General features: G+C 44.8%; 1 protein-coding gene across 5 annotated transcripts in view; it reads left to right on the top strand.

Annotated features, from left to right (window-relative positions):
* LOC119971897 (ecotropic viral integration site 5 protein homolog) overlaps positions 1-13,809 on the top strand; it is a 377,542-nt gene that overhangs the window by 140,954 nt on the left and 222,779 nt on the right. For 3 of the 5 annotated variants that reach the window (XM_038808183.1, XM_038808182.1, XM_038808184.1), the window contains 3 exons: positions 990-1,063; positions 12,479-12,558; positions 12,701-12,740. In XM_038808183.1, coding sequence (XP_038664111.1) covers positions 998-1,063; positions 12,479-12,558; positions 12,701-12,740 — 186 coding nt within the window. In that variant the 5' untranslated portion in view covers positions 990-997. The remainder of the gene's footprint in view (positions 1-989; positions 1,064-12,478; positions 12,559-12,700; positions 12,741-13,809) is intronic. The other 2 variants (XM_038808185.1, XM_038808187.1) reach the window with 1 other exon arrangement.

The raw sequence follows: 13,809 nt of genomic DNA, 5'->3' as shown, positions 1-13,809 counted from the left end.
CTTTGTCCAGGCTCCATCAGTGTATCCACTCCCGGTTGCACTGCTAGGACAAGAGAGCTGCCAGCCATTGATTTCCTGGCAGCTCTCAGAAATGGGACTTCTGCCCTGATTGGGGACAGGGGTGTGTGGTGGGGATGGGGAGCTGCCTCAAGCCAATTAACAGTCCAACAGCTGTTGAATGGCTGTGAGGCGAGCCAGCCAAGCCAGAGTGGGATTGTCCCCTGACCTTAACACAAGGTGGGCGGGTACCCTGCTCCCAAGTGTTAAATTTGGTCCGTGGTCTAGAAGCGATATAGAAATTGTAATCTGAAAAGATAAGAGTTACACCGAGAATGTGCTTACAACGAATTGTATTAATAAGAAGGCTGTTAGTTTCAGATCCTGACCAACTACGTCTGCATCATTATTTTAAAGATGATGTGGAGATGCCGGCGTCAGACTGGGGTGGGCACAGTAAGAAGTCTTACAACACCAGGTTAAAGTCCAACAGGCTTGTTTCAAACACTAGCTTTCGGGACACTGCTCCTTCCTCAGGTGAATCACCTGAGCTAAGGAGCAGTGCTCCGAAAGCTAGTGTTTGAAACAAACCTGTTGTACTTTAACCTGGTGTTGTAAGACTTCTTACTGTCATTATTTTAAGGATTGAAAGATTATGGCCTGGGTGTTCACTGAGTCAGGGTGACACATTTGTGATCATTTTCTCCCAGGGTGGGTGGGCTGAGCCAGAAATGTTCCCAACTCTCGTTACCCGCCTTGAGGATTAAAATTCAATTATCTCAATTTATGGTCAGTATACCTCAAAAACTCCATTCATCTACATTATCTTTGGGAATCATTGACCCCATGTTGGCATAGTCCAGGAGAAACTTTCAGTGTTAGTGTGCAACTTTGTAGTTCATTTAAGAAATTGCCTTTTGACAGAGAAGAGCGTATACTGTATTTTGATATGCAAATGAATTATTCACCAACAATTTTCATTTATTTTTCAGCTTTTGACATGAAGAAAGATTTAGAGACATTAATTGCAGAAGAACGGGCTGAAATAATTTCCAATTATAACAAGGTACTGTGTAATTTACAAAACAGAACAAAGGAACTAACTATAGTGCTGGATGAAAATTGTGACGAGGGACTGAAGGGGTGTTTTTAATTTTCACCCTAATGTTTTTGTACTATACATTAATCCCTCCTGTTACATTGCCTTTAAAACATATGGGGATGATTTTCATATGGAATGTAAATCAGGTAGGCAATGTTTTAAGAATCTAAACCATTTTGCTTTGTGGCCCTTGTAATGATGCAGAAAATATAATAGGCACCTTGCAGATCTGTAAGGGCAAATTGTGGCAACGTGGGATGATTTAGAAGAGCCTGCAGCAGCACCATGAATGGGAGGGGTAGATGTGTCAGAAGTGATGTTTTGAGCAGCAAGCAACATTTTTGCAGAACCAACCTTTGTATGTTCATTAAATATGAAAACCTTTAAGGCGCCAAATCTGTAAGTGACTACAGTAAAAATATGTGCCAAATCTTCATGAAGCTTTGCCTGACTACAATTGAATATACAGCTAATGTTCGCTGACAGTAACCTTTTTCTAAGTTAAATTTTTTGTTTGGTGAGTGGGAGCAGGAATCGGTAGTATCAATGTAGGCAAGAGACCCACATGGCTTTGGGTGTTGCAGCTACTTCATTTAATCTTGATTAGGCTAAATTTATGAAACTCTGCCAGTTTTTGGTGGGAATTTTGCTCACCTAGAGTGAGGTCCACTGGAACAGTGGCACAAATGAAAACCCGGTAGTAAGTGATTTCATTTTGTGTGCTATTTTGGTCCCTGTTTTTCAGTGCAGTTTTTGCAGTAGAAACTTGAAAATAATCTCATAGTCTCATATTGTGTTGATGCCACATGATGCGTAGTTCTCTATATAAAAAGGTTTGCAGATTTGGCATTAATGTTTCCCAGATACTTCTTTCAGTTTCACCTTTGACAGTATTTCTGTTCCCCATATTCTTTGGTAATAGGGAAGGCAGATAAAATTTAGTTGGTTTCCATCCTATGTGAACTCAGTGACAATTTTCCAACAATCTGAAAATGGTAAAAAATGCACGTGAATATTTCTGCCTATGTGCAATTCATTCAACATGCCCCGGAATCTGTTTATGTATGACCAACATTATTGCTTTCAAAAAATAAATTCCTTTGCAATTATCCAAAATTAGTCTGTTGGTTCATAAAAGTTGGGAAGGTTGTAAAATGGGCTGCTTATTCACTATCACCCATTTTACACTATTGCACAGTCAAAGTTACCCGCAGTGTGTTTTTTTAGCTGATCTCATACCACAACGCAGGGCCAGCTCATTCAAAGAAATATTTGGCATTCACAATGTATGGCATCCTGATGAGGGATAGAAATAATTCTGACAAGGTGAATAGCAGCTTACAGGATGGAGTATTAGGGCAGTGTCCTTATGGAATGAAAGGGCATTCCATTCAGGAGAATTCTTTTCATTTTTCCATGGCATGTGTGTCGCTGATAAATCCAGCATTGGTTGCTCATTCTTAATTGTCTTTGAGTAGATGGTGGTGTGTAGCTTTCTTGAATCGCTGCAGTCCAGCTGATGAAGGTACATCTACAGTACTTTTAGGGAGAGAGTTCCAGGGTTTTGAACCTGGTGAAAGAGTAACGATTATAGTTCCATGTCAGGATGATGTGTAACTTCCAGATGATGGTGTTCCCATGCATCTGCTGACCTTGTACTTCGAGGGGATGCAGCTTGCTAGTTTGGAAAGTACTGTCAAAGGAACCATAGTGAGTTGCTGCAGATGTAGAACAGAGAACATACAGTGCAGAGGGAAGCCATTCGGCCCATTGAGTCTGCACCGACCCACTTAAGCCCTCTCTTCCACCCTATCCCCGTGTTCCAATAACCCCTCCTAACTTTTTTGGATACTAAGGGCAATTTAGCATGGCCAATCCACCATGATCTATCAGTGGTGGAGGGCATGCATGTTTGAAGTGATGAATGGGATACCATGGGGTGTTTTGTCTAGGATTGTGCCATGCTTCTTGAGTATTGTTGGAGCTGTACTGATCCAGGCAAGTGGACAGTATTCCATCATACTCTTGACTTGTACCTTATAGATGGTGGACAGGCTTTAGGGGGTCAGCAAGTGAATTACTTGTTGCAAAATATCCAGCCACTTATCTCCACTTGTAACTGCTGCATTTAGTGGCTATTCCAATTCGGCTTGTGGTCAATGGTAACCTCCAGGATATTGATGGTGGGGGATTCAGTGATTGTAATGCCATTGAATGTCATGGGGAAATGGTTAGATTCTTCCTTGTTGGAGATGGTAATTGCATGGCACATGTGTGGTACGAGAAAAAGCACAAGTGGACTTTCCTTTGAAGCACCAGAAAGGATAGAGGAATGCCAGCTCACATATAACTAAATTATGGAAAATATGCTGATTTACAAAAGATTTCCACAATAATATGTCATACCTTGCCTACAAAACTTAACATCACTGTCAGGTTGGTGGAGTATCACTGAAGATGTGTACTCTGGCAACAGTTCTCCAATTTTTTCAAAAGCATTGGCATGCCCATGCGTTAGTAATTTATTACTTCCATGTCAATGTTTTTCCCTATAGCTCATGAGGAAAACAAAGAAGAAATACAAAGCATGCACTGGACATAATATACTTGCATGTAACAGATCATCTTCTATCACTGGTTGAGACTAGGAAGGGAGTTTCAGGATTTTGATCCAGTGACATAAGCAACAGAGATATTGTTCCAAGCCAGGATGGTGTGTGATTTTGAAGGGAACTTGCAGGTGGTGGTGTTCCTATGCATTTACTGCTCTTGTCCTTCTTAGGTGGTGGGTTTGGAAGATGCTGTCTAAGGAGCCTTGGTGAGTTGCAGCATCTCGTAGAAAGATGGTATACTACTACCACTGTGCATCGGTAGTGGAGGGAGTCACTGTTTATTGTGATGGATGGGGTGCTAATTAAGTGGGCTGCTTTGTCCTGGAAGGTATTGAGTTTCTTGTGTGTCTTTAATTTTGACCGAGCGACAGTGAAGGAAGGGTGATATATTTCCATGTCAGGATGGTGAGTGGCTTGATGAAGCACTTGCAGGTGGTGGTGTACCCATATGTCTGCTGCCCTTGTCCTTCTAGATCAGGGGTGGGCAAACTTTTCCATGCAAGGGCCACATTCAGAAATTCACAATTTTAAAGGGCCGCATAGTATATTAAGTAAAATAATTACTTCACCCGGTTATGATTCTGGGCACCTCATATAGAACATAGAACAGTACAGCACAGAACAGGCCCTTCGGCCCTCGATCTTGTGCCGAGCAATGATCACCCTACTCAAGTCAACGTATCCACCCTATACCAGTAAGTAACCCAAAATTTTTTTATTTTTTTTTAATGACTTGGTGGGCCGCATAAAGACCTTTGGCGGGCCGTAGTTTGCCCACCCCTGTTCTAGATGGTAGAAGTTGTGGGTTTAAAAGATGCTACCTAAGTAGCCGTGGTGAGTGGCTTGACAGGGTACTTGCAGGTGGTGGTGTACTCATGTATCTGTTACCCTTGTCCTTCTAGATGGTAGCAGTCGTGGGTTTGAAAGGTGCTACCTAAGGAGCCATTCTGAGTCTCTGTAGTGCATCTTGGAGATGGTACCCAAGGCTTTCATTGTGCGTCAGTGGTGAAGAGAGTGAATGTTTGTGGAAGGGGTGCTAAACGGGTTGGCTGCTTTGTCCTGGATGGTGTCAAGCTTCTCGAGTATTGGAGCTTTCTCGTCCAGGCAGGAGACTATTTCATCACCCACTCCTGACTTATGCCTTGTAGGTGATGGACAGGCTTTGTGGAGTGAGGAGGTGAGTTTCTTGGATTCTTAGCCTCCGATGTGTTCTTGTAACTACAGCATTTAAATGGCTAATCTAAGTCAGTTCCTGGTGAATGGGAACCTTCAGGATGTTGGTAGTGGGGGATTCAGCAATGGTAATGCCATAGAAGGTCATGGGACAGTGGTTAGATTCTCCCATGTTGCATTGCCTGGCACTTGTGTGGCATGAATGTTATTTGGCATTTGTGAGCCCAAACCTGGATATTGTACAGGTCTTCTTGTATTTGGACATGAACTGCTGCTGTATCTGAGGATTCACGAATGGTGTTGGACATTGTGTAATCATCAGTGACCATCTCCGCGTCTAACTTTATGATGGAAGGGCGATCTTTTGTGAAGCAACTGAAGATGTTTGGGCCGATGACACTACCCTTAGGAACCCCTGCAATTATCTCCTGGAACTGCTTTACTAGCAATATAAGTAATAAGCTATGATAATCATAGCTAAATAGAAAGCTATTATGAACAGAAAGCAGGAAAATTCATTTTTTCCCCAAATTCTGATTTTCTTGCTGAAATGTTTTCATGATCAATTTCTGATTTGCAGTACTCAACAAATATGTAAAACTCCCAAAGTGCACAACATCATGCAGAATGTTCCTATTCTTTTTAAAAGAGAATAATCTTGTGTGATTTGTGCTGGTCTCCTCCTGACATGACTGCAGAGGTTCAAGAAGACAGTTCACCACCACCTTTCAAGGGCAGTTAGGGATGGGCAATAAAAATGATGGCTTCGCAAAACAGGTGTTAGAAACTTTGAATATGCTGATCAGTGGCCAGCGGCCGGTTTTAGGATCTTAATCGAAAATTCAACAGAAACTCAGGTGCCAATTTTTATCCTAACTGAACAACTGAACACAAAATACGACGGGAAACAAGATACTCGTGGCGAGGTCACATTTTCCAATTTTGCGGCGTCCTCCCCAGTGACAATGAGAATCCCGCCATGGAAGGTCAGGAAACTCATTTAAATACATTATCATATTATTAGAATGACCTCCCACCGAGACAAACCCCCAAAATCTATATTCATCGGGTGCTGGTGTGACATCATGCTAGAGCGATTTACAACAGCTGTATAAAAACGAGACCCTGGCAACCTCCCCTCCAAAGAGGATATTGAAGGTGAGCACCCTCTAGAGTGCCAATTACAGAAGGGGCACCGGAAAGGACGCGGGGACCTAGATAAGTGCAACGCGGGGTGAGGGGGTGTTCAGTCTTGGCATCTTGGGTTGCTCGGAAGCCTTAGCAACCCTTCATGGCTGTGAGCTTCTTGGTTTAAAGGGGCCTTGTACCTGGTTTCATAGAATCATAGAATTTACAGTGCAGAAGAAGGCCATTCGACCTGTCAAGTCTGCACCGGCCCTTGGAAAGAGTACCCTACTTAAGCCCACACATCCACCCTATCCCCGTAACCCAGTAACCCCACCTCACCTTTTTGGACAACTAAGGGCAACTTACTATGGCCAATCCACCTAACCTGCACATCTAACCTGTGGGAGGAAACTGGAGAATCCGGAAGAAACCCACACAGACAAGGGGAGAACATGCAGACTTCGCACAGGCAAGCCAGGAATCGAACCTGGGACTCCGGAGCTGTGAGGAAACTGTGCTAACCACTGTGCTACTGTGCCATCTGGTTTGCAGCTGGCTGGTTTGCAAGCAGCTAGAAAGTGGGCCGAATCAGGTGTATCCACAGGGAGCAAATGTGAGGTCCCTGGGTGGGATCCCATGATGCCAACCAGCATGGGCAGAGTGGGCGTCTCTGCAATGGGGTGGTTCCCAGCCTCATGTGAGCTGAAGACCCTCAGACAGGGGGGAGGACAAGTGCAGTCAGAATGAATCCCCACACCGATACTATACTTTAAAGCTTGATGACATGAGCTGTCTGGAAGTCCACGGCCATTGGTTAATAGGCCAGACTGTCAGGGATTAGTGCATGGATGGCTGATTTAATCCACAGAGCATATGAGAACTGGGTGATTGAGGGTGTCATCGAAGGATGTGGTTGACTGTAAATTACATTCTTCACTTGCATTAGGTGTGCTTTGCCTGCCACAAGGGGAAGCCAGTTGCCTAATCAGCTCCCTGACCCTCCCCTGACAAGTCAATGTAGTCAGCATTGCAATGCATGAGTGTGTCACTGATTGGTGCCCAATTGGTAGCCACCAAGCATTGAACCCCAAATGCTAATACGTTTTCATAACAGAGAGCATGGTGATTAGCATAAATGCTTCACAGCTCCAGGGTCCCAGGTTCGATTCCCGGCTGGGTCACTGTCTGTGTGGAGTCTGCACGTCCTCCCCGTGTGTGCGTGGGTTTCCTCCGGGTGCTCCGGTTTCCTCCCACAGTCCAAAGATGTGCGGATTAGGTGGATTGGCCATGGTAAATTGCCCGTAGTGTCCTAAAAAGTAAGGTTAATGGGGGGATTGTTGGGTTACGGGTATACGGTGGATACGTGGGTTTGAGTAGGGTGATCATTGCTCGGCACAACATCGAGGGCCGAAGGGCCTGTTCTGTGCTGTACTGTTCTATGTTCTATGTTCTGGAGGTAACATAAATGTGATACCCAAATCCAAGGCGTTATGGTGAAGGCGCTCATCAGACACGCCATTGGAGATGACAGGTGACAGCATTTCGTTCCCCCGTGAGGTTAGAATTCAGGTCCATTGAATGCAGTCAACTTCCCTCATTCCGCACCGTTGGGGGAGTCATGCAACCCCCTAGGGTTCTCAAGAGTCAAAACGCTTCATTCAGGTGGAGTTAAGAGGGAATACTGTGGGGAAGTGGCTGTTGAATGACAGGGAAAGAGTGTGGTTAATTGGAAAGGTGCAATCATGGGGTCAATCGAGCTGGAAATTCTTTGGATTGTTATCGAACAGCAGCAGCGACACCTTTATTCTGTTGCTTGAGGTCAGGACCATCGCCCTGCAGACGAAGGGGAGGCAGGGTCTGTTGATCTTCGAGGAGAAGGGCCACAGATGTCAGAGCCTCAGAGGAGACACTACTGGCCATGGTTATACTGCCATATAACTTCCTACCTCCAGACCAGGTGAGCCAGGATGCCAGGGCCATGAGCTTCACCTGCATAGCAGGCATGCCCAAAGTGCAGGGTGTCATCAGCTGCACCCACGTGGGACTACACTCCCATGGCAGCATGGAATGCCATTTGTGAACTGCAAGGGACACCGCTCCATCAGTCTCCAGATCGTCTGTGACCACACAATTGCGCATTATGCAGGTATAAGCCTGTTTCCCGGGAGCGCCATCTTACAGCCATCGCAGATCCCAGCCATTTTTGAGGGAGAACAGCGGCTGGAGGGTGGCTACTCGGGATCCCCTCAAGAAGTGGCTGATGACGCCAGTGTGGAGGCTCCAAACACCCACTAAGACTCTGTACAACGAGGCTCATGCGTCAACACGTGTGCTGGTCAAACATGCGATTGGGCTGATTAAGATGCTGTTCTGGTGCCTGAACTGATCAGGGGGGAGCCCTCCAGTACAACACCCTGAGGGTGTCCCACATTATTGTGGTCTGCTGTGCTCTTCACAACCTAGCACTGCAGTAGGGCGAGCAATTGGACCAGGAGGAGGTGGAAGAACACCCACATCTCCTCAGTTGAGGTGGGCAGTGAGGGACTTCTGGTGGCGACCATGGAGTGAGCGGTCACACATTTGGTAGCTCCTGCTCATGGCAATCTTTTTTGGGCTTTTCCCCCGGTTTTCAAGTGGGCGTGAGATGGAAAAAGGTGCAGGAGTGTGAGTAGAAGAGATTGACCCCCTAGTTTATGGAGCTGAGGACCAGAGTGTGCCCGAAAAAGGAGGTGGGCAGCTAGGGGCAACCCATGGAGGAGAAGAGAGGACCTGGGACAATGGCTAGTGCCCGCATGGGTGCAGGGCTTAGGACACCCTCGTCGCCCCTCGGTTTGGGGATGACTAGGACTAGGGTGTGAAGACTCTTCCACCATGGGGTGTGACATTCTCTCACTACTGTGCTGCCTTCAGGAGATCATCATGATGGTGGCTACATTCATTTTCTAAAAAAATAATTTTTATTGCATTTCAAATAGAGGTAAAGAAGAGACAGACAAAGTACAATACAACACATTGATGCAGCCCCCCTCCCCGTAAACAAGCAAGCAAACATTCTCTATGCAAAAAAAAATTAATTAACAGTCAATTGTTAAAAAACAAACAAAAGGCTGCCATCAACGATAACATTTCCCAGTAAATCCTTTTATGGTACATTTAATCTTGTCCAAATAGTCTCCCAACCAGGATGAAGCAGTGAGTCGTTTGGGGAACCTCCAAGTGAATAGAATCCGCCTACAGGCTATTAACGAAGCAAATGTAATGATATCTGCCTTAATCTTAGTGAGACTGGCCAGTTCAGGTAGGGCTCCAAATTTGACAATCAAAGGCCAAGGCGGCAAATCAATATCAAAAGCTTTGGAAAGAATGTCAAAGACGGATGACCAAAAACCAGCCAGCTTCAAGCTCAACCAGAACATGTGAATAGGGTCTGCAGGGACAGATGAGTTAAGGGAGAGGGTTGACATGTGGAATTATGATATAGTAGCCATCACAGAGACGTGGTTGAGGAAGGGGCAGGATTTGCAGCTTAATATCCCGGGATACAGAATCTTCAGAAGGGACAGGGGAGGGGGCAAAAGAGGGGGAGGCATTGCACTATTAGTTAAGGAGTCAATTACTGCAGTAAGGAGAGGTGATATCTGGGGGGTGACGTTTAATAACTTTTTATGGGTAGAGCTTAGGAATAAAAAAGGGACAGCCTCATTGCTAGGTGTTTATTATAGACCCCCAGATAGTCAGCGGGAAATTGAGGAGCAAATGTGTGCGCAATTTGCAGAGGTATGTAAAAATAATAGTAGGGTAATTGTCGTTGGTGATTTCAACTTTCTCAACATTAACTGGGATCGTCATTGTTTGAGGGCTTAGATGGAGCAGAGTTCATAAAATGTACACAAGAGAACCTTTTCGCTCAACATGTGGAAGGTCCACAAGGGCTGGTGCAGCACTAGACCTAATTCTAGGGAATGAAGCCGGACAGGTGACTGATGTGATGGTGGGTGAGCATTTTAGTGATCGTAATTTAGTTTGTTATTGACAAGGAAATAGACAAATTAGAGAAAATATCTTGGACCAGAGATATTCAGGATACAATGAGAAGGAAGAGAGAGGCTTTTAATAAGTACGAGGGGAGCAAATCAAGAGAGGCATTAGTAGTGGAGTACAGAAAGTGCAGGATGGAACTTAAGAAAGCATTTAGGAGAGCAAAGAGGGGATATGAGAAATCTCTAGCTGGTAAAAGTAGGGGAAATCCCAATTTATTCCATAAGTATAATCAATGGGAAGAGGGTAACTAGGGAACAAGTAGGGCCCATTAGGGACCATCGGGGGAATCTGTGGGTGGAGCTGGAGGGCATTGGTATGTGAATATTTCACATCTGTCTTCGCCCAAGAGAATGAGGAGGCAGATATGGAACTCGGGGAGAGAGACTATGAGGTTATTGAGCAAGTTGTCATAGGGAGGGACAAGGTATTGGAGGAGTTGCTAGGTTTAAAAGTGGAGAAATCTCCAGATCCGGATGAATTGTGTCCCAGGTTGCTGTGGGAGGCGAGGGAGGAGATTACAGGGGCCCTGATCCAAATTTTTAATTAGTCATTGGCCACGGGAGAGGTGCCGAAAGACTGGAGAACCGCGAATATGGTTGCACTATTTAAGAAAGGCTGTAGGGATAAGCCAGCAAACTACAGGCCAGTGAGTTTCACGTCAGTGGTGGGGAAACTAATGGAGAAAATTCTGAACAATAGCATCTGTCTCCACTTGGAGAGGCAAGGTTTGATCAGGAATAGTCAGCATGCCCTTGTTAGAGGGAGGTCATGCCTAACAAATTTGATGAATTTTTGGAGCACGTGACTAAGTGTGTACATGAGGGTAGTGCAGTTGATGTGGTTTACATGGATTTCAGCAAACCATTTGACAAGGTCCCACATGGGAGACTTATGAAGAAGGCAAATGCATATGGGATACAGGGTAACTTGATGAGGTGGATTCAAAGCTGGCTGAGCTGTAGGAAACAGGTTGATGACAGAGTGACATGGAAGCCAATGTCCAGTGGCGTACCACAGGGATCAGTGCTGAGTCCCCTATTACTCATCATTTATATAAATGTCTTAGATGCCTATGTGGGGGATAGGATCAGTAAGTTTGCGGATGACACAAAGATAGGTCAGGTTAACAGTGAGGCTGAGGGTCTTGGGTTATAGGAAGATATAGACGGTCAAATGGACATGTGGTGGTCAGTATTAGAGGTATTGCGGTACCTAGATTGATGCTGTAAGATCATTGGTGTGAGAGGTACCTGAGACAGTAAGATCATTGGTGAAGCCTGCCTGCTGGTTCCACCCAGTAAGGCGGAGTATAAGAGTCTGTATCTCCCAGCTGCTGCATTCTGTACCTGCACTGCTGGGGGAAACATCTAGTCCAATAAAGCCTTCAATTGTACTCCAATCTCACTTTGAAAGTTGTTGATCGTGCATCAGGACAGAAAAGTGGCAGATGGAATTTAATCCTGAAAAGTGTGAGGTGTTACAAAAGCAAGGAAGTCATGTTGGAGTTATATAGAACATTGGTGAGGCCACAGCTGGAGTACTGTGTGCAGTTCTGGTCGCCACATTATAGAAAGGATGTGATTGCACAGGAGCGAGTGCAGAGGTGTTTCACCAGGATGTTGGCTCGGATGGAACATTTTAGTTATGAAGAGGGATTGATTAGGCTTGGCTTGTTTTCGCTGGAGCAGAGAAGACTGAGGGGCGAACTGAACGAGATGTACAAGATTATGAGGGGCATGGACAGGGTGGATAGGGGGCAATTGGGTCAGTTATGAGGGGACTCAAAGTGAGGGGTTAGGGGGGATTTGAGGAAAAATGTTTTTACCCAGAGGTTGTTGATGGTCTGAAATGCCCTTCCTGGGAGGGTGGTAGAGGCAGAGTGCCTCACGTCCTTTAAAAAGTACCTGGATGAGCACCTGGCATGTCTTAACATTCCAGGCTATGGGCCAAGCAGTGCTGCCAACTAGCACGGATTTTCCGTAATTCATACTAGATGGACTGAAATTAAGACCATAAGACCACAAGACACAGGAGCAAAATTAGGCCATTAGCCCATTGAGTCTGCTCCACTGATATGTTTCTCATCCCCATTCTCCTGCCTTCTCCCCATAACCCCTGATCCCCTTATTAATCAAGAACCTATCTATTTCTGCCTTAAAGACACTCAGTGATTTGGCCTCCACAGCCTTCTGCGGCAAAGAATTCCACAGATTCACCACCCTCTGGCTGAATAAATTCTTCCTCATCTCAGTTTTAAAGGATTGTCCCTGTGGCTGTGCCCTCGGGTTCTAGTTTGTCCTACTAGTGGAAACATCCTCTCTGCGTTTACTCTGAAGCTATTTCAATTCGGAACTTGTCATTCCCAGGTGAATAATATCAATTTGTATAAATAAATAAAGAAATTAATTAAATATTTTTTTTACAGGGCAGGCAAGATGGAGCATCAGTTGATCCATGGGAAGATTTCAATTTGTACAAAGTTGTGGACAGATTTGGCTTTCTGCAGTAAGTTCAATAATTGCTAAACAGTTTGATAACTATTTTCCATTTTTTAAAGAAAATATCAGTCATGTTTAATATTCCATTTGTTATTGATGTATGTCCTCTTAGTGTTACCATGAATAATAATGTTATGATGTACTTTCAGTGAACATGAGCTGCCTACGCCCACTGTATTGGAGGAAAAGGTAAATTGTGTATTATAATAAATACTCATTTATTGTTGAACAGTTCCACATTGGTCTGTAAATGACAATAGATGGATAAAGCTGCTCTCAGTGTTACACATAAAATAAAATCACAGCTTTTCGTAAACAAAAACTGAAATACTCTATTTAAAAATAGCTTTAGATGGGTCAGTCTAGTGTTGCAATCCATTGGAATACAAACAGCCCCCAGAGACTAAGTCCTCAAGCCAAGGACTAGGGGGGCCTCCAGCCTGTAAAGTAAGCATCTTCAAGGAACAAAGAACAATACAGCACAGGAACAGGTCCTTCAGCCCTCCAAGCCTGCGCCAACCATGGTACCTGCCTAAACTAAAACCGTCTGCACTTAGGGAGTCCCTATCCTTTCATTCCCATCCTATTCATATATTGTCCAGATGTCCCTTAAATGCCGCTATTGTACCTGCTCCCACCACCTCCCCAGGCAGCGCGTTCCATATATTTACCACCCTCTGTGCAAAAAATGTGCCTCGCACATCTGTTCTAAACTTTTTCTCATACACTTTAGACCTATGTCCCTAGTACTTGACTCTCCTACTCTAGGAAAGAGCATCTGACTATCCACTCTGTTCATACCACACATAACCTCTCAACCTCCATAATTCCAGGGAGAACAGACCGAGTTTATCTAACCTCTCCCCTTGGCTAATGCTCTCCATGCCAGGCAGTATCCTAGTAAACCACCTCTGTACCCTCTCCAAAGCATTCGCATCCTTCTCGTCATGTGGCGACCAGAATTGTACACAATATTCCAAATGAGGGCTAACTAAGCTCCTGTACAGCTGCAACATGACTTGCTAATTTTTATATTCAATGCCTCGACCGCTGAAGGCTAGCATGCCGTATGCCTTCTTGACCACCTTATCCACATGCGTTGCCACTTTCAGTGATCGGTGAACATGCACGCCCAGATTTCTCTGCCTGTCAGTACTCGCAAGAGTTCTACCATTTATTATGTAAGTTCTACATGCATTGGACCTTCCAAAGTGCATTACCTCACACTTGTCCGGATTAAACTCCATCTGCCATTTTT

Source organism: Scyliorhinus canicula, chromosome 9 (assembly GCF_902713615.1).
Source record: "Scyliorhinus canicula chromosome 9, sScyCan1.1, whole genome shotgun sequence".
Lineage (NCBI taxonomy): Eukaryota > Metazoa > Chordata > Chondrichthyes > Carcharhiniformes > Scyliorhinidae > Scyliorhinus > Scyliorhinus canicula.
Note: the sequence above shows the minus strand (reverse complement) of the source record. Positions and strands in the feature narration are given on the sequence as shown.